Source organism: Pseudophryne corroboree, chromosome 3 (assembly GCF_028390025.1).
Source record: "Pseudophryne corroboree isolate aPseCor3 chromosome 3, aPseCor3.hap2, whole genome shotgun sequence".
In the NCBI taxonomy this organism is placed as follows: Eukaryota; Metazoa; Chordata; class Amphibia; order Anura; family Myobatrachidae; genus Pseudophryne; species Pseudophryne corroboree.
This window is the reverse complement of record NC_086446.1, coordinates 18,166,678-18,186,171: the sequence shown is the minus strand read 5'-3', so window position 1 is coordinate 18,186,171 and position 19,494 is coordinate 18,166,678. Positions and strand designations below refer to the sequence as shown.

Genomic DNA, 19,494 nt, shown 5'->3' with positions numbered 1-19,494 from the left:
GAAGAGGGGAGATACCTGCTCCTTCAGCACTGACACACATACTCAACCTGGACATCTATGGAGATACCTGCCCCTTCAGTACTGAGTTAGGAGGGATCAGAGGGGAATAGTTTTATAGAAGCTAATTAGCCAGCTCATTAGGTGCTGATGTAGAGACCCACACAATATTTTTACCCCCAGAAAATATAATTAGCTAGCTTTTTGACAAAATAATTAGGTTTCAATAAATTGCAAAGTGAAAAGAAAGTAAATAGTTTTTTTTCTAACCTCCAGGAAATACTTTGTGGTTCGTGCTTCACCATTTCTCCACCATTCCAGAACAGCAATTGCTGGATTCTACCCATACGTTTCCAGAATAAAATGTTTTTACAAGATGATGTGTTTTATCGTTTATCTGTGACTGAAATCCATACAATGTAACCCATACATAACAGCTATGTGGTCTGGTATTACTGTGGAGAGTGCTGGCAACATCTAGACCAGGGCTGGCCAAACCGGTCCTCGAGATCTACCAACAGTTCACATTTTCCAGACTACCTAGCTGGTGCACAGGTGTAGTCATTACTAATTAAGATGTGCTGCATTCATTCCTAACTGACAATTCTACAGATCTCCAGGAGGCCTGGAAAACATGCACTGTTGGTAGATCTCGAGGACCGGTTTGGCCAGCACTGATCTAGACTAAATTGAATATATAGGAAATATTAAATAGAAAAATATATAGGAGAAATTACTAAAAGTTTTGCTGGAGTTATGTAGTTCATCTTATCTTAATGATACACATTCCAATTATCTATGGAAGGATAACATAAAGTGTTAAAATAGTGTGTGACAGGAGTGTTGCTTCAACCCTGTATCATTCATAGTAATGCTTCTCCTGTGTGAAATCTGATGCGTAACAAGATGTGATTTACGTGTAAAACATTTCCCACACTCAGAGCATGGAAATGGTTTCTCCTCTTTGTGACTTCTCTGATGTGTAACAAGATGTGATTTCCATGTAAAACATTTCCCACAGTCAGAGCATGGAAATGGCTTCTCACCTGTGTGACTTCTCTGATGTCTAACAAGATCTGATTTAAGTGTAAAACATTTCCCACACTCATAGCATGGAAATGGCTTCTCACCTGTGTGACTTCTCTGATGTCTAACAAGATCTGATTTAAGTGTAAAACATTTCCCACACTCAGAGCATGGAAATGGCTTCTCACCTGTGTGACTTCTCTGATGTCTAACAAGATCTGATTTAAGTGTAAAACATTTCCCACACTCAGAGCATGGAAATGGCTTCTCACCTGTGTGACGTCTCTGATGTCTAACCAACTCTGATTTCAGTGTAAAACATTTCCCACACTCAGAGCATGGAAATGGCTTTTCACCTGTGTGACTTCTCTGATGTGTAACAAGATCTGATTTCTGTTTAAAATATTTCCCACACTCAGAGCATGGAAATGGCTTCTCACCTGTGTGACGTCTCTGATGTGTAACAAGATGTGATTTCTGTGTAAACCATTTCCCACACTCAGAGCATGGAAATGGCTTCTCACCTGTGTGACTTCTCTGATGTCTAACAAGATCTGATTTAAGTGTAAAACATTTCCCACACTCAGAGCATGGAAATGGCTTCTCACCTGTGTGACTTCTCTGATGTCTAACAAGATATGATTTACATGTAAAACATTTCCCACACTCGGAACAGGGAAATATATTATCAGGTGTATGAGCTGCACTATGTGTTACAAAAGCTGAGGTATCAGATGAACAGTCCTCGTGATTAGAGGGATTGGATGATATATCTGCGCTGTGAGGTACTGGATGTATATTTAGCATAACGGGGCTGTCTCCTGGAGAATCCTGTGTGATGTTATCTTCTGTTTTGGTATCTGCAGACAAGATGAGATCTCCCTCCAAGGCATTCCGGCTTGTGCCTCCATCTACTGGAGATAAAATAGCTGTATTATTATTATTTACAGATCTTTATATAGCGCCTACATATTACACTGTACAGAGAATATTTAGACATTCACATCAGTCCCACCAGGGGAGCTTACACTCTATATTCCCTACCACACGCACACAGTAGGGTCAATTTGTTATCAGAAGCCAATTAACCTACCAGTATGATTTTTTGAGTAATTGTGTAAACACAAACAAACTCCACACAGTTCAGGAATTGAACTCATGACTTCAGTGCTGTGAGACAGCAATGCTAACCACTACACCACCATCTTACTATTACTAACAAAGAGGTTTAGCGGATTAATTTAAACCTGGAAACTTTAGGGGCTATTCAATTACCCGTGGTACTTTACCACTTAAATAATCCCCCGGGGGAATCTCGTAGTCAGATACACAGCGCTTATCGGGGATTATGCTACACATAATCATTGATATAGCCCACAGAGCCTTGACAACACATAGGATCGGGGACTTATCCCTGAACCCATTGGCGATCGCCCAATAAAGCAACATTTTCTCCGGAAAAAAAGGGCTCTAATTGAAGACCATCAGTTATTAATCGCACTATCAAACTTTTTATTTTTTATTTTTTTTACACAAAAGTAGCGCATCCATTAAATAAAAAAAAAACCTTTGACCATATTACAAATGCACAAACAACAAATAAATACACTCATGGAACAGATACAACACTGGCTTATAATATCACAACCTCATTATCAGCACATGTCATAGCCCCGGCCACAGGGACATGCAGATAGCACATCACCAATGGATATCCCCCATAATGCAGACTTTGCTGGGTAACATTCCCTAGCCAGCATCACAGAGCAGGAAGCCTCATCAGCCAGTGACGTTGCTGAACCACAATATCCATCCAGACCGCCTCACACATAACCACGGGACACTTGTGTGCTAATTACCAACATCTGCATCCACACTACACAAAGTGCTCCAAGTGGTTATATAAGGAGATTTATGGTAGACTTACCATGGTTAAATCTCTTTCTGCGAGGTACACTGGGTTCCACAGGGAATACATTGGGCTGTAGAGTTGGATCTTGATCCGAGGCACCAACAGGCTAAAGCTTTGACTGTTCCCAGGATGCACTGCACCGCCTTCTCCATAATCCCGCCTCCAAGCACTGGAGCTCAGTTTCGTTTAACCAATCCAATGCAGTAGCAGGTAAAAGAGACGGTAGATGTTAGTCACATAGTCCCTTCTCCTGTCATGAGAATGTGGTTCTAATGGCTAAAGCCCTACAAACCCAAAGAAGCTAAGTGCATCAGGGTGGGCACCCTGTGGAACCCAGTGTACATCGCAGAAAGAGATTTAACCATGGTAAGTCTACCATAAATCTCCTTTTCTGCAGCGGGGTACACTGGGATTCCACAGGGAATGCATTGGGTATGTTATAAAGCAGTTCCTCATGGGAGGGGGCGCAATGTAGCAGGCACAAGAACCCGGTGTCCAAAGGAAGCATCCTGGGAGGCAGAAGTATCAAAGGCATAAAACCTAATGAACGTGTTCACTGAGGACCACGGAGCCACCTTGCACAATTGTTCAGCGGACGCACCACGGTGGGCCGCCCAAGAAGGTCCAATGCTGAGTAGAAAGGGCTTTGATAGCAGCAGGAGCTGGGAGTCCAGTCTGTGCATAGGCTTGTGCAATCAGCATTGTAATCCATCTGGCCACGGTTTGCTTATTTGCAGGCCAGCCACGTTTGTGAAAACCAAAAAGTACAAACAAGGTATCTGACCTCCTGATAGAAGTAGTCCTTTCCATGTAGATACGGAGAGCCCGTACCACAACCAAAGACCTTTCTTTGGAGGACAATCCAGAAGAGTTGAACCCAGAACCACAATCTCTTGGTTAAGGTGAAAAGAAGACACCACCTTAGGCAAATAACCTGGGCGAGTTCTAAAAACTGCCTGGTCACGATTAAATATCAGAAAGGGTGGACGACAGGACAACGCTCCTAAGTCCAATACCCTTCTAGCAGAGGCAATAACCAGTAAAAACAGGACCTTGGTGGTGAGCCATTTAAGGTCACTGTCTCAAGAGGTTCAAATGGAGACTCTTGCAGGGCGTTCAGGACAACAGACAAATCCTATTGAGACACAGGAGGGACATAGGGAGGCTGAATCTGTAATACACTCTGAGTGAATGTATGAACGTCAGGTATAGACACAATTTTTCTGATACCACACTGACAAGGCAGATATGTAAACCTTAAGGGACGCCAGACGAAGTCCTAATTCCAGGCCTTGTTGCAAAACGCCAGAAGTCTGGAAGTACTAAACTTGTAAGCCTCGTAATTCTTAGCAGCACACCAGGTGAAGTAAAAATTCCAGACCCTATAATAAATCCGTGCAGAAGCAGGTTTGTGGGCCTTTAGCATAGTTTGGATAACAGCCTCAGAGAATCTTTTGACCCTCAGGAGTGAAGCTTCAAGAGCCACGCCGTCAAAGTCAATCTGGCCAGGTCTGGGTAGACACAAGGGCCCTGAACGAGGTCTGGGCATTGAGGAAGTAGAAGAGGACCCTGCAGGTCTGAGAACCAATGCCGTCTCGGCCACGCCGGAGCAACTAGAGGTAGTATTCCACTTTCTTGCTTGAACTTTCGTAGTACCCTGGGTAGGAGTGACACCGAAGGGTACACGTAGGGCAGCCGAAAGTTCCATGGAATTGCCAGTGCGTCCATGAACTCTGCTTGAGGATCCCTTGTACTTGATCTGAAGACCGGAACTTTATGATTGTGTCGAGATGCCATCAGGTCTACATCTGGTAAACCCCACTTGTCCACTAGGAGTTGAAAGGCTTCCGGATGAAGACTCCACTCTCCAGAGTGAACGTCTTGACGACTGAGGAAATACGCTTCCCAGTTGAGGACTCCGGGAATGAACACTGCCAACATTGCTGGCAGATGGCGTTCCGCCGAATTGAGAATTTTTGATACTTCCAGCATTGCCATGCGATTTCGAGTGCCGTCTTGATGATTTATATACGCCACCGTGGTGCCGTTGAATGATTGTACTTGAACAGGCCTGTTCCGTACTAGAGGCAGGGCAAGTGTCAAAGCATTGAGCACTGGCCGCAATTCCAGAATGTTTATTGAGAGGAGAGATCCCTTCCTGGTCCACCAACCCTGGAGAGAGTGTTGCTCCAACACTGCAACCCAACCTCTCAGACTGGCGTCCTTTGCCAGAAGGACTCAGTTGGAGATCCAGAAGGGACGGCCCCTGATCAACTGTTAATCCTGTAGCCACCAGTTCAGTGAGACAGACAGACATCCGGAGTCAAGGAAATCATTTGAGACCTGATACACGGAGGCCGGCCATCCCACTTGGAGAGGATTAACATTTGCAGAGGGCGGGAATGAAATTGAGTGTACTCCACCATGTAGAAAGCCAACACCATGAGGCCTAGTACTTGCATCGCCGAGTGTATCGACACTCCTGGGCGAGAGAGGAAGTATCTGATCCTGTCCTTAAGTTTCAGGACTTTCTCTGGAGACAGAAACAATCTTTGACTGTGTGTGTCCAGCAGTGACCCCAGGTGCACCATGCTCCGAGCAGGGACCAGTGAGAACTTTTTCCAGTTGATGAGCCACCCGTGGGCTTGTAGGAATTGTACCATCAGTTCCAGATGACTGAGGAGAACATCTTGGGAGTTTGCCCAGATCAGCAATTTGTCCAGATACGACAGGATTCTGATTCCCTGGCGACGGACATGGGCCATCATCACGGCCATTACCTTGGTGAAGATCCGAGGAGCCGTGGTCAGTCCAAATGGCAGAGCCTGGAATTGGTAATGTAGATTGCCAATAGCAAACCGCAGATATTGCATATGCAAAATGGCAACAGGTATGTGCAGATAAGCATTCTGTATGTCCAGGGATACCATATAGCAGGCCTGGCCAACCTGTGGCTCTCCAGCTGTTGTGAAACTTCAAGTCTCATGATGCTCTGCTACTGCTTTTCTATTTGGGAAAGCTAAAACTTTGTCAGGGCCTGCTGGGATGTGTAGTTTTACAACAGCTGGAGAGCCACAGGTTGGCCAGGCCTGCCATATAGTCTCCGGGTTCCATGGCCAGTACAATAGAGCTCAGAGTTTCCATATGGAATTTGGACACTCTCACAAATTTGTTCAATGATTTGAGATTGAGTATAGGCCGGAAGGACTCATTTGGCTTCGGAACTAGAAACGGGGTCGAATAGTATCCCCTGCCTCTCTGGGACAGAGGTACCAACAGTACCACTCGTATGTCCAGGAAGGATTGCACAACCAAGTGTAGAGCTTGCGCTTTTAACGGATCCAAAGGGATTACCGTTGAGCAGAACTGGTGAGGGGGATGTCTCTGGAAAGAGATTACCTACCCGTGAGAGACAACTTCCTGCACCCAAGCGTCCGAAGTGGTCTTTAACCAGGCCTGGGCGAACTGCAGAAGTCATCCTCCTACCCTGGGGTCCCCCAGGGGGAGGCCCGCCTCTTCATGCAGCAGGCTTATCTTGCTTGGAAGCAGGCTGACGGGCGGCCTAAGATTGTTTCGGTTTAGGCTCAGTTGTTTTGGAAGCACAATCCTGCCTCGGGTATGCCTGACCTTTCAATTTTCCTGTAAGTCGAAAGGAACGAAAAATGGTACTCTTAGCCTTCGGAGCAGAAGGATTAGTACTTGGAAGAAACGCAGTCTTGGCAGACGCCAAGTCAGTGAAACTCTTGTTCAGATCCTCAACAAATAGGATGTCTCCCTTAAAAGGGAGTAATTCCAAGGTCTTTTTGGAGTCCAGGTCCACCTTCCAAGACCTCAACCACAAAATGCGGCGAATGAGTATAGAAGTAGTAGAGGCTTTGGCGGCCATTACACCTGCCTCAGAGGCCGCCTCCTGAATATAGTAGGAGGCTATGGTAATGTAAGACAGGTATTGTCTGGTGGTGTCAGAAAAATCCATAGGTAGGTAGCTCATCCTCAATTGCCTGAACCCATGCTTTAATTCCTTTTGCTGCCCAGGAGGTTGCTATAGTGGGTCTATGTACAGCACCTGTCAGGGAGTAAATAGACTTCAGGCATCCCTCCACACGCTTATCCATCGGTTCCTTCAGCGAGGTGACGGTGGTGACCAGCAGAGTAGATGACACCACAAGACGGGCAACATGCGAGTCCACCGGCGGTGGAGTTTCTCACTTGTTACTCAGCTCCGCAGGGATGGAATAACGAGCTAGCATCTTCTTAGACAGGGAGAATTTCTTTACCTGGAGATGACCAGGGTTCCTGACGTATGTCAATTAAATGGTTAGAATGTGGTAAAACTACTTTAGTAACCTTCTGACATTTGAACTTGTCAGGTTTCTTAGACGCAGTAGTGGGCTCAAGCTCATCATCTATTTGGACAATCAGCTTAATAGCCTCCACTCACTAGATCAGAAACATCAACCTGGGTTGTAGAATCCTCGTCAGAAGCGACTGTATCAGTGTCTGATGGATCAGTATAGTCCCCATCATTATCAGAAGAATGATCCAAAATATTTGTGGATTGTGAGGAAGTAATGGCCCGCTTACATGACCCCTTGGCACCAGAGGGACGTGTGGTAGACTTCTGTCTAATCAAACATTGATTTAATTGCTGTAACTAGGCAGACAGGGTATCCGCCCAAGACGGATTAACTACAGGGACAATATGTGGCTGCAATGGCACAGGAGGTCCCACAGATGGCGTAAGACGTGTCACAAGCGTATTCAGCATACTTGAGAATGCTGCCCAAGGCGGTTCCTGATTGGCCATAGGTGCTGCAGGTTGACTGGGAGGTGTATGGCATTCAGTGCCTGAACCATCAGCTAAACCTTCCCCCTCAGGTAAATCCTTGGTGCAAGCACTGCATGATGGAGGAGCATCTGCGGATTTCCCACCCTGTGCGGCAGACATTATAGGGAATGTAGCCTTAGAGCGTAACAGTACAATATAGCCAGACAAACACAATACCTGCAAATAACCCCGTGAATTATGCTTCAGAGGATTTAAGCGGTATGAGGTGACTGAAATACACAGTAAAAAACACTAAATAGTATATGCTGTGTAGCACTATATGTTATATGAAAACCCTGGCGCACTTAGCCCCCAAGGGTATAGAATATTGGCCCTCATTCCGAGTTGATCGCTCGCAAGGCGAATTTAGCAGAGTTGCTCACGCTAAGCCGCCGCCTACTGGGAGTGTATCTTAGCTTCTTAAAATTGCGAACGATGTATTCGCAATATTGCGATTACAAACTACTTAGCAGTTTCAGAGTAGCTTCTGGCTTACTCGGCATCTGCGATCAGTTCAGTGCTTGTCGTTCCTGGTTTGACGTCATAAACACACCCAGCGTTCGCCCAGACACTCCCCCGTTTCTCCGGCCACTCCTGCGTTTTTTCCGGAAACGGTAGCGTTTTTATCCACACGCCCATAAAATGCTGTGTTTCCGCCCAGTAACACCCATTTCCTGTCAATCACACTACGATCGCCGGAGCAAAGAAAAAGCCGTGAGTAAAAATACTATCTTCATTGTAAAATTACTTGGCGCAGTCGCAGTGCGAATATTGCGCATGCGTACTAAGCGGAATTTCACTGCGATGCGAAGAAAATTACCGAGCGAACGACTCGGAATGAGGGCCATAGTGATAGCAATAGGCGTGATACACGAGAATGAAATCCACACGGCAGCTACAGGCACACTCAGTCACAGGTACAATGCAGAGGTTATTACAGATAAACAATAAACTGCACTGGACTAGTAATACTACATATATAGATATATGACTATAGATATAACAATGCACAGTAGATACTGGATGTATATCACAGAATACTTGTACGAAATATTCAGATTGCAGTACACTTGTTCTTAACTAACACTGTCTAAAATGACATGTAGAATACTTAAGTGTCCTGTAAATACACAGTGCTGATGAGACAGACGGCTTTACAGAGGAGACAGTGCCCTGCAGTTCCAAAGATCAGCGCAGCTAGTAAAAATGGCATCCAAACGCTGGCAGGGAGTGAGGGAGAGAGATGCAGCTCCAGGGCGGGAACACCAGCAGTAGATGGCGCCCGGAGCTGGGGGAGGGGCTACAGGTCAGCTCCTTATTCCCTATGCTGGTCCTCACCATCGGGTACTATGGAGCCTATAGCAAATGGATTTTAGTAAATCCGACCTGTGCCCCATGCCCTGGTGGATATAGTGGGGGTCCCTGCATGGCCACAGTGTCCACGCAAGCATCGCGGTCCATCTCCTAAGACCGCGACCGGATCGCAATTTACCAGCGGGTCACACCTGGGGGACCCTCTTACCTCCTCCCTGATGTGCAGCCAGGCGATTCAGAAGAGCGTTCAGCGGTGTGTGCGCCTGAAGACCGGAGCGCCTCCGCTGCAAGTACCCAGGAACCAGGCTACGGGAGTATGCAGCGCTGCGTGGGGAGGTGATGGAGCCACAGCACAGAAAATGTCAGAATGACTTTACAGTGCTGTGACCCATGAAGTCTTCTTCAAAAAAGCTCTTGTCAGGGCTGCGTTACCTGCACTGCAGGCACCAACTTAAAAACAGCTCCAGTGCCTGGAGGCGGGGTTATAGAGGAGACGGTGCAGTGCATCCTGGGAACAGTCAAAGATTTAGCCTGTTGGTGCCTCGGATCAAGATCCAACTCTACACCCCGATGTATTCCCTGTGGAATCCCAGTGTACCCCGCTGCAGAAATACAGTATATGTGTGCAGGGCACAGAGCGGGGGAGGCAGCAGGACAGGATAAGGGAATGGTGCAGGGCACAGAGCGGGGGAGGCAGCAGGACAGGATAGGGGAGTGGTGCAGGGCAGAGAGTGGGGGAGGCAGCAGGACAGGGTAGGGGAATGGTGCAGGGCACAGAGCATGGGAGGCAGCAGGACAGGGTAGGGGAATGGTGCAGGGCAGAGAGCGGGGGAGGCAGCAGGACAGGGTAGGGGAATGGTGCAGGGCACAGAGCATGGGAGGCAGCAGGACAGGGTAGGGGAATGGTGCAGGGCACAGAGTGGTGGAGGCATCAGAACAAAATAGGGGAATGGTGCAGGGCACAGAGCGGGGAGGCAGAAGGACAGGGTATGGGGAATGGTGCAGGGCACCGAGCGGGGAGGCAGAAGGACAGGGTAGGGGAATGGTGCAGGGCACAGAGCGGGGGAGGCAGCAGGACAGGGTAGGGGAATGGTGCAGGGCACAGAGCGGGGAAGGCAGCAGGATAGGACAGGGGAATGGTGCAGGGCACAAAGCGGAAGAGGCAGCAGGACAGGGTAGGGGAATGGTGCAGGACACAGCGGAGGAGGCAGCAGGACAGGGTAGGGGAATTGTGCAGGTCACAGGGTTGGGGAGGCAGCAAGACAGGGTAGGGAAATGGTGCAGGGCACAGAGCGAGGAGATAGCAGGATAGAGTAAGGGAATGGTACAGGGCACAGCGGGGAAGGCAGCAGGACAGGGTAGGGGAATGGTGCAGGTCACAGAGCGGGGAAGGTAGCAGGACAGGGTAGGGGAATGGTGCAGGTCACAGAGCGGGGAAGGTAGCAGGACAGGGTAGGGGAATGGTGCAGGTCACAGGGTGGGGGAGGCAGCAAGAAAGATTAGAGGAATGGTGCAGGGCACAGAGCGGGGAGGCGAAAGGGTAGGGGAATGGAGCAGGGAACAAAGCAAGGGAGGCAGCAGGACAGGGTAGGGGAATGGTGCAGGGCACATAGCGGGGGATGCAGAAGGACAGGGTAGGGGAATGGTGTAGGGCACAGAGCGGGGAGACAGCAGGACAGGGTAGGGGAATGGTGCAGGGCACAGAGCGGGGAAGGTAGCAGGACAGGGTGGGGAATGGTGCAGGGCACAGAGCGGGGAGGTAGCAGGATAGAGTAAGGGAATGGTACAGGGCACAGAGCAGGGGAGGCAGCAGGACAGGGTAGGGGAATGGTGCAGGGCACAGAGCGGGGGGGCAGCAGGACAGGGTAGGGGAATGGTGCAGGGCACAGAGCGGGGAAGGCAGCAGGGTAGGACAGGGGAATGGTGCAGGGCACAGAGCGGGGGAGGCAGCAGAATAGAGTAAGGGAATGGTACAGGGCACAGCGGGGGAGGCAGCAGGACAGGGTAGGGGAATGGTGCAGGGCACAGAGCGGTGAGGCAGAAGGACAGTGTAGGGGAATGGTGCAGGGCACAGAGCGGGGAGGAAGCAGGACAGGGTAAGGGAATGGTGCAGGGCACAGAGCGGGGGAGGCAGCAGGACAGGGTAGGGGAATGGTGCAGGGCACAGAGCGGTGAGGCAGAAGGACAGTGTAGGGGAATGGTGCAGGGCACAGAGCGGGGTAGGAAGCAGGACAGGGTAGGGGAATGTTGCATGGCACAGAGCGGGGAAGGCAGGACAGGATAGGGGAATGGTGCAGGGCACAGAGTGGGGAGGAAGCAGGACAGGGGAATGGTGTAGGGCACAGAGCGGGGGAGGCAGCAGGACAGGGTAGGGGAATGGTGCAGGGCACAGAGCGGGGGGAGGCAGCAGGACAGGGTAGAGGATTGGAGCAGGGCACAGAGTGGGGGAGGCAGCAGGACAGGGTAGGGGAATGGTGCAGGGCACAGAGTGGGGAGGAAGCAGGACAGGGGAATGGTGTAGGGCACAGAGCGGGGGAGGCAGCAGGACAGGGTAGGGGAATGGTGCAGGGCACAGAGCGGGGGGAGGCAGCAGGACAGGGTAGAGGATTGGAGCAGGGCACAGAGCGGGGGAGGCAGCAGGACAGGATAGGGAAATGGTGCAGGGCACAGAGCGGGGGAGGCAGCAGGACAGGGTGGGGAATGGTGCAGGGCACAGTGCGGGGAGGCAGCAGGATAGAGCAAGGGAATGGTGCAGGGCACAGCGGGGAAGGCAGCAGGACAGGGTGGGGGAATGGTGCAGGTCACAGGGTGGGGGAGGCAGCAAGAAAGAATAGAGGAATAGTGCAGGGCACAGAGCGGGGAGGCAGAAGGACAGGGTATGGGGAATGGTGCAGGGCACAGAGCGGGGGAGGCAGAAGGACAGGGTAGGGGAATGGTGCAGGGCACAGAGCGGGGAAGGCAGCAGGATAGGACAGGGGAATGGTGCAGGGCACAAAGCGGAAGAGGCAGCAGGACAGGGTAGGGGAATGGTGCAGGACACAGCGGAGGAGGCAGCAGGACAGGGTAGGGGAATTGTGCAGGTCACAGGGTTGGGGAGGCAGCAAGACAGGGTAGGGGAATGGTGCAGGTCACAGAGCGAGGAGATAGCAGGATAGAGTAAGGGAATGGTACAGGGCACAGCGGGGAAGGCAGCAGGACAGGGTAGGGGAATGGTGCAGGTCACAGAGCGGGGGAGGTAGCAGGACAGGGTAGGGGAATGGTGCAGGTCACAGGGTGGGGGAGGCAGCAAGAAAGATTAGAGGAATGGTGCAGGGCACAGAGCGGGGAGGCGAAAGGGTAGGGGAATGGAGCAGGGAACAAAGCAAGGGAGGCAGCAGGACAGGGTAGGGGAATGGTGCAGGGCACATAGCGGGGGATGCAGAAGGACAGGGTAGGGGAATGGTGTAGGGCACAGAGCGGGGGAGGCAGCAGGACAGGGTAGGGGAATGGTGTATGGCACAGAGCGGGGGAGGCAGCAGGACAGGGTAGGGGAATGGTGCAGGGGCAAAGAGCGGGGAAAGCAGCAGGACAGGGTCAGGGAATGGTGCAGGGCACAGAGAGCGGGGGAGGCAGCAGGACAGGGTAGGGGAATGGTGCAGTAGTACATAGCGGGGGATGCAGAAGAACAGGGTATGGGGAATGGTGCAGGGCACAGAGCGGGGGAGGCAGCAGGACAGGGTAGGGGAATGGTGCAGGGCACAGAGCAGGGAGGCAGCAGGACAGGGTAGGGGAATGGTGCAGGGCACAGAGTGGGGAAGGCAGCAGGACAGGGTAGGGGAATGGTGCAGGGCACAAAGCAGGACAGGGGAATGGTGCAGGGCACAGAGCGGGGAGGCAGCAGGACAGGGTAGGGGAATGGTGCAGGGCACAGAGCGGGGAGGCAGCAGGACAGGGTAGGGGAATGGCGTAAGGCACAGAGTGGGGAGGCAGCAGGACAGGGTAGGGGAATGGTGCAGGGCACAGAGCGGGGAAGGTAGCAGGACAGGGTGGGGAATGGTGCAGGGCACAGAGCGGGGAGGTAGCAGGATAGAGTAAGGGAATGGTACAGGGCACAGCGGGGAAGGCAGCAGGACAGGGTAGGGGAATGGTGCAGGTCACAGGGTGGGGGAGGCAGCAAGAAAGATTAGAGGAATGGTGCAGGGCACAGAGCGGGGAGGCGAAAGGGTAGGGGAATGGAGCAGGGAACAAAGCAAGGGAGGCAGCAGGACAGGGTAGGGGAATGGTGCAGGGCACATAGCGGGGGATGCAGAAGGACAGGGTAGGGGAATGGTGTAGGGCACAGAGCGGGGAGACAGCAGGACAGGGTAGGGGAATGGTGCAGGGCACAGAGCGGGGGAGGCAGCAGGACAGGGTAGGGGAATGGTGCAGGGCACAGAGCAGGGAGGCAGCAGGACAGGGTAGGGGAATGGTGCAGGGCACAGAGTGGGGAAGGCAGCAGGACAGGGTAGGGGAATGGTGCAGGGCACAAAGCAGGACAGGGGAATGGTGCAGGGCACAGAGCGGGGAGGCAGCAGGACAGGGTAGGGGAATGGTGCAGGGCACAGAGCGGGGAGGCAGCAGGACAGGGTAGGGGAATGGCGTAGGGCACAGAGTGGGGGGGCAGCAGGACAGGGTAGGGGAATGGTGTAGGGCACAGAGCAGGGGAGGCAGCAGGACAGGGTAGGGGAATGGCGTAGGGCACAGAGTGGGGAGGCAGCAGGACACAGTAGGGGAATGGTGCAGGGCACAGAGCGGGGAGGTAGCAGGATAGAGTAAGGGAATGGTACAGGGCACAGCGGGGAAGGCAGCAGGACAGGATAGGGAAATGGTGCAGGGCACAGAGCGGGGAAGGTAGCAGGACAGGGTAGGGGAATGGTGCAGGGCACAGAGCGGGGAGGTAGCAGGATAGAGTAAGGGAATGGTACAGGGCACAGCTGGGAAGGCAGCAGGACAGGGTGGGGGAATGGTGCAGGTCACAGGGTGGGGGAGGCAGCAAGAAAGATTAGAGGAATGGTGCAGGGCACAGAGCGGGGAGGCGAAAGGGTAGGGGAATGGAGCAGGGAACAAAGCAAGGGAGGCAGCAGGACAGGGTAGGGGAATGGTGCAGGGCACAGCGCGGCGAGGCAGCAGGACAGGGTAGGGGAATGGTGCAGGGCACAGAGCAGGGAGGCAGCAGGACAGGATAGGGAAATGGTGCAGGGCACAGAGCGGGGGAGGCAGCAGGACAGGGTGGGGAATGGCGTAGGGCACAGTGCGGGGAGGCAGCAGGATAGAGCAAGGGAATGGTGCAGGGCACAGCGGGGAAGGCAGCAGGACAGGGTGGGGGAATGGTGCAGGTCACAGGGTGGGGGAGGCAGCAAGAAAGAATAGAGGAATAGTGCAGGGCACAGAGCGGGGAGGCAGCAGGACAGGGTAGGGGAATGGTGTAGGGCACAGAGCAGGGGAGGCAGCAGGACAGGGTAGGGGAATGGCGTAGGGCACAGAGTGGGGAGGCAGCAGGACACGGTAGGGGAATGGTGCAGGGCACAGAGCGGGGAGGTAGCAGGATAGAGTAAGGGAATGGTACAGGGCACAGCGGGGAAGGCAGCAGGACAGGATAGGGAAATGGTGTAGGGCACAGAGCGGGGAAGGTAGCAGGACAGGGTAGGGGAATGGTGCAGGGCACAGAGCGGGGAGGTAGCAGGATAGAGTAAGGGAATGGTACAGGGCACAGCTGGGAAGGCAGCAGGACAGGGTAGGGGAATGGTGCAGGTCACAGGGTGGGGGAGGCAGCAAGAAAGATTAGAGGAATGGTGCAGGGCACAGAGCGGGGAGGCGAAAGGGTAGGGGAATGGAGCAGGGAACAAAGCAAGGGAGGCAGCAGGACAGGGTAGGGGAATGGTGCAGGGCACAGCGCGGCGAGGCAGCAGGACAGGGTAGGGGAATGGTGCAGGGCACAGAGCAGGGAGGCAGCAGGACAGGGTAGGGGAATGGCGCAGGGCACAGATCGGGGAGGCGACAGGGAAGGGGAATGGTGCAGGTCACAGGGTGGGGGAGGCAGCAAGAAAGATTAGAGGAATGGTGCAGGGCACAGAGCAGGGTGGCGAAAGGGTAGGGGAATGGAGCAGGGAACAAAGCAAGGGAGGCAGCAGGACAGGGTAGGGGAATGGTGCAGGGCACATAGCGGGGGATGCAGAAGGACAGGGTATGGGGAATGGTGCAGGGCACAGAGCGGGAAGGCAGAAGGACAGGGTAGGGGAATGGTGTAGGGCACAGAGTGGGGGAGGCAGCAGGACAGGGTAGGGGAATGGTGCAGGGCACAGAGCGGGAAGGCAGCAGGACAGGGTAGATAAATGGTGCAGTGCACAGAGCGGGGAGGCAGCAGGACAGGGTAGGGGAATGGCGTAGGGCACAGAGTGGGGAGGCAGGGTAGGGGAATGGTGCAGTAGTACATAGCGGGGGATGCAGAAGGACAGGGTATGGTGAATGGTGCAGGGCACAGAGCGGGGGAGGCAGTAGGACAGGGTAGGGGAATGGTGCAGGGCACAGAGCGGGGGAGGCAGCAGGACAGGGTAGGGGAATGGTGCAGGGCACAGAGCAGGGAGGCAGCAGGACAGGGTAGGGGAATGGTGCAGGGCACAGAGTGGGGAATGCAGCAGGACAGGGTAGGGGAATGGTGTAGGGCACAAAGCAGGACAGGGGAATGGTGCAGGGCACAGAGCGGGGAGGCAGCAGGACAGGGTAGGGGAATGGCGTAGGGCACAGTGTGGGGAGGCAGCAGGACAGGGTAGGGGAATGGTGCAGGGCACAGAGCAGGGGAGGCAGCAGGACAGGGTAGGGGAATGGCGTAGGGCACAGAGTGGGGAGGCAGCAGGACACGGTAGGGGAATGGTGCAGGGCACAGTCCGGCGAGGCAGCAGGACAGGGTAGGGGAATGGTGCAGGGCACAGAGCAGGGAGGAAGCAGGACAGGGTAGGGGAATGGCATAGGGCACAGAGTGGGGAGGCAGCAGGACAGGGTAGGGGAATGGTGCAGGACACAGAGCAGGGAGGCAGCAGGACAGGGAAATGGCGCAGGGCACAGAGCGGGCGAGGCAGCAGGACTGGGTAGGGGAATGGCGCAGGGCACAGAGCGGGGAGGCAGCAGGACAGGGTAGGGGAATGGCGCAGAGCACAGCGGGGAGGCAGCAGGACAGGGTAGGGGAATGTGCAGGACACAGACAGGCAACATCAGAAATAGGAAGACATCAGAAGGTTAGAGCAGGATACAGAGACAGATGAGCAGATAAAGAGCATTAGTACGGAGCCTCCCAGAACAGAGACTGGAGGCAGCCATTGTATAATGACGGGAGTGTGGTTATAGCTCTGTGTGAGTGAGAAAAATAGGATTTTAATTACCTACCGGTAAATCCTTTTCTCGTACTCCGTAGAGGATACTGGGAACCCTTTAGTACCATGGGTATAGGCGGGTCCACTAGGAGCCATGGTCACTTTAAGAATTTGAAAGTGTACGCTGGCACCTCCCTCTATGCCCCTCCTACCAGACTCAGTCTAGGAAACTGTGCCAGAGGAAAAGGACATACTTTGAGAGAAGGATATAAATGGACAGTGGTGAGATTCCGAACCTGCACACACGAAAAGAGGAAAGCCATGCTAACCAAACTTTAAAACAGGAACACCAATGGCTCAACCAATCAACAATTCTTAACCAAGTAACAGCGCAGGAAGTACGAAGCACTGGGCGCGCGCCCAGTATCCTCTACGGACTACGAGAAAAGGATTTATCGGTAGGTAATTAAAATCCTATTTTCTCTTACGTCCTAGAGGATACTGGGAACCATTTTACCATGGGGAAGTACCAAAGCTCCCAATCCAGATGGAAGAGTGCTGAGGTTCCTGCAGAACTGATTGACCAAACTTAAGGTCCTTAGAGTCCAAAGTATCGAACTTGGAGAATTTAGCAAACGTGTTCGAACCTGACCAAGTAGCTGCTCGGCAGAGCTGTAAAGCCGAGACACCCTGAGCAGCCGCCCAAGAAGAACCCACTGACCTAGTAGGGTGGGCCTGTACAGATCTTGGAACCGGTAATCCTGCCGTGGAATAAGAATGCTGGATAGTGAACCTGATCCAGCGTGCAATGGACTGCTTTGAAGCAGGACACCCAATTTTATTGGGATCATAAAGAACAAACAGCGAGTCCGATTTTCTGTGATGAGCCGTTCGCTTCACATACACCTTCAAAGCCCTCACAACATCCAAAGACTTTGAAGTAGCAGACGTGTCGGTAACAACCGTAACCACAATAGGTTGGTTGATGTGAAAAGCAGACACCACTTTTGGAAGAAATTGCTGACGAGTTCTGAGTTCAGCTCTGTCTTCATGGAAAATTAAATAGGGGCTCTTGTGATACAACGCCCCCAACTCCGACACGTCTTGCTGAAGCCAAGGCCAACAAGTAAGATATTTTTCGTCACCCTTCTGTAACGGGTCAAACCAGTCTGATTGGGGGAACTGTAGCACTAAATTGAGATGCCAAGGTGCCGTGGGAGGCACAAAGGGAGGTTGGATGTGCAGAACACCTTTCAAGAACGTCTGGACCTCAGGGAGAGAAGCCAATTGTTTCTAAAAGAAAATGGATTAGGCTGTAATGTGGACTTTTATGGAGCCTAGACGTAGGCCCACATCCACACCTGACTAATAAAATGCAGTAAACGTCCCAGATGAAATTCCACCGCAGAAAATTTCCTGTTCTCACACCGAGAACTATTTCTTCCAAATACGGTGGTAATGTTTAGACATTACCCCCTTTCTGTCTTGGATCATAGTCGGGATGACCTTGTCCGGGATCCCGTTCCGGGCTAGAATTAGCCATTCAACTTCCATGCGTCAAAAGTAGCCATGGTAAGTCTTGAAAGACGAATGGGCCCTGTTGCAGGAGATCCTCGCAAAGAGGTAGAGGCCACGGATCTTCTAGTAGCATCTCCAGAAGGTCCGCGTACCAGGCCCTTCTTGGCCAGTCCAGAGCAATGAGGATTGCCCTTTCCTTTTTTATTCTTTTGAGAATTCTTGGGATCAGAGGAAGTGGAGGAAACACATATACTGACTGGTACACCTATGGGGTTACTAGAGCACCCACCGCCACTGCTTGTGGGTGAAGGCCGCACTCCCCCAGGTGCAGGTCGTGTCTGCTGAGGAAGTCTGCTTCTCAGTTGTCTACTCCCGGAATGAAGACCGCTGACAACGCCACAGCATGCTTTTCTGCCCAGAGGAGAATCCTTGTCACCTCTGACATTGCTGCTGTACTTTTTGTTCCGCCTTGTCGGGTTATGTACGTTACCACCGTCACGTTGTCCGACTGGACCTGAATGGACTGATCTTGAAGAAGATATGAAGCTTACAGAAAAGTGTTGTATATAGCCCTGAGTTCCAGAATGTTGAATGGAAGGACGACTATGACTGACGTGGTTGAGAAGTGTTGTGGACTCGGGGCTTCTTCCGTTGACCGGGAAGAGGAACCGCTACTGGGTCGCAGTAGAGATGGCCGGATGTAGGTCTTCCTCATACAGGATTAAGACGGTAGGCAGGAGGCATGGGGGAATGCTTGAAGGTCTCCTGAAAGACAAGACTTGTAAAGGTGCTGATGAATTGGTGGAGAGTACCAAAAGCTTACAGTGAGCGATGTTGGGGTGCTGGAGGCACGGAGGTACTAGAGGCACCGAAATGCTAAAGGTACTGAGGTGTTTTGAAGGCGCTAAGAGATGTTTTGATGCTTGGAGACACGGTGGTGCTGGAGGCACGGAGGTATTGAGGCACCGAAGTGCCGGAGGCACAGCGGTGCTGAGTGCTGAGGCACCGGAGTGCTGGAGGCACTGAGGTGCTGGAGGCATAGGTATTGAGGCACGGAGGTGCCGGAGGCACAGCGGTGCTGAGTGCTGAGGCACAGAGGTACTGGAGGCACTGAGGTGCTGGAGGCACAGAGACGCTGAGACACGGAGATGCTGAGGCACGGAGGTGCGTGGAGGCACGGAGGTGCTTGGAGGCACGAAAGTGCTTGGAGACATGGAGATGCTTGGTGGCACGGAAGTGCTTGGAGGCACGGAGATGCTTGGAGGCACGGAAGTGTTTGGAGGCACGGAAGTGCTTGGAGGCACGGAGATGCTTGAAGGCACAGAGATGCTTGGAGGCACGGAAGTGCTTGGAGGCACGGAAGTGCTTGGAGGCACAGAGACCGCAGGAACGTGGGAGCTCTGGAGATCACAGCTTCTGACGGCAGAATTGATGATACTCAGGCGCCGGAGCTCTGCCCGGCGTCTGAATTTAAACTTCCCACTTCTCTCCGATTGGCGGAGAGCGCCGATGACGTTGCCTGCCCATCTGATCCTCGTGGATGCCAGGCGTACTCGCAGCGCCTGTCCCCCGGA

The 19,494-nt window shown here is 52.7% G+C and overlaps 1 protein-coding gene across 2 annotated transcripts in view; it reads right to left on the bottom strand.

Annotated features, from left to right (window-relative positions):
* Positions 1 to 376: 376 nt before the first annotated feature.
* Positions 377 to 19,494, bottom strand: part of LOC135056985 (zinc finger protein ZFP2-like) — a 47,001-nt gene continuing 27,883 nt past the window's right edge. Inside the window, exon 3 of one of the 2 annotated variants that reach the window (XM_063962814.1) lies at positions 377 to 1,937. In XM_063962814.1, the coding sequence (XP_063818884.1) occupies positions 817 to 1,937 (1,121 nt within the window). In that variant the 3' untranslated portion in view covers positions 377 to 816. The remainder of the gene's footprint in view (positions 1,938 to 19,494) is intronic. The other variant, XM_063962815.1, reaches the window with a different exon arrangement.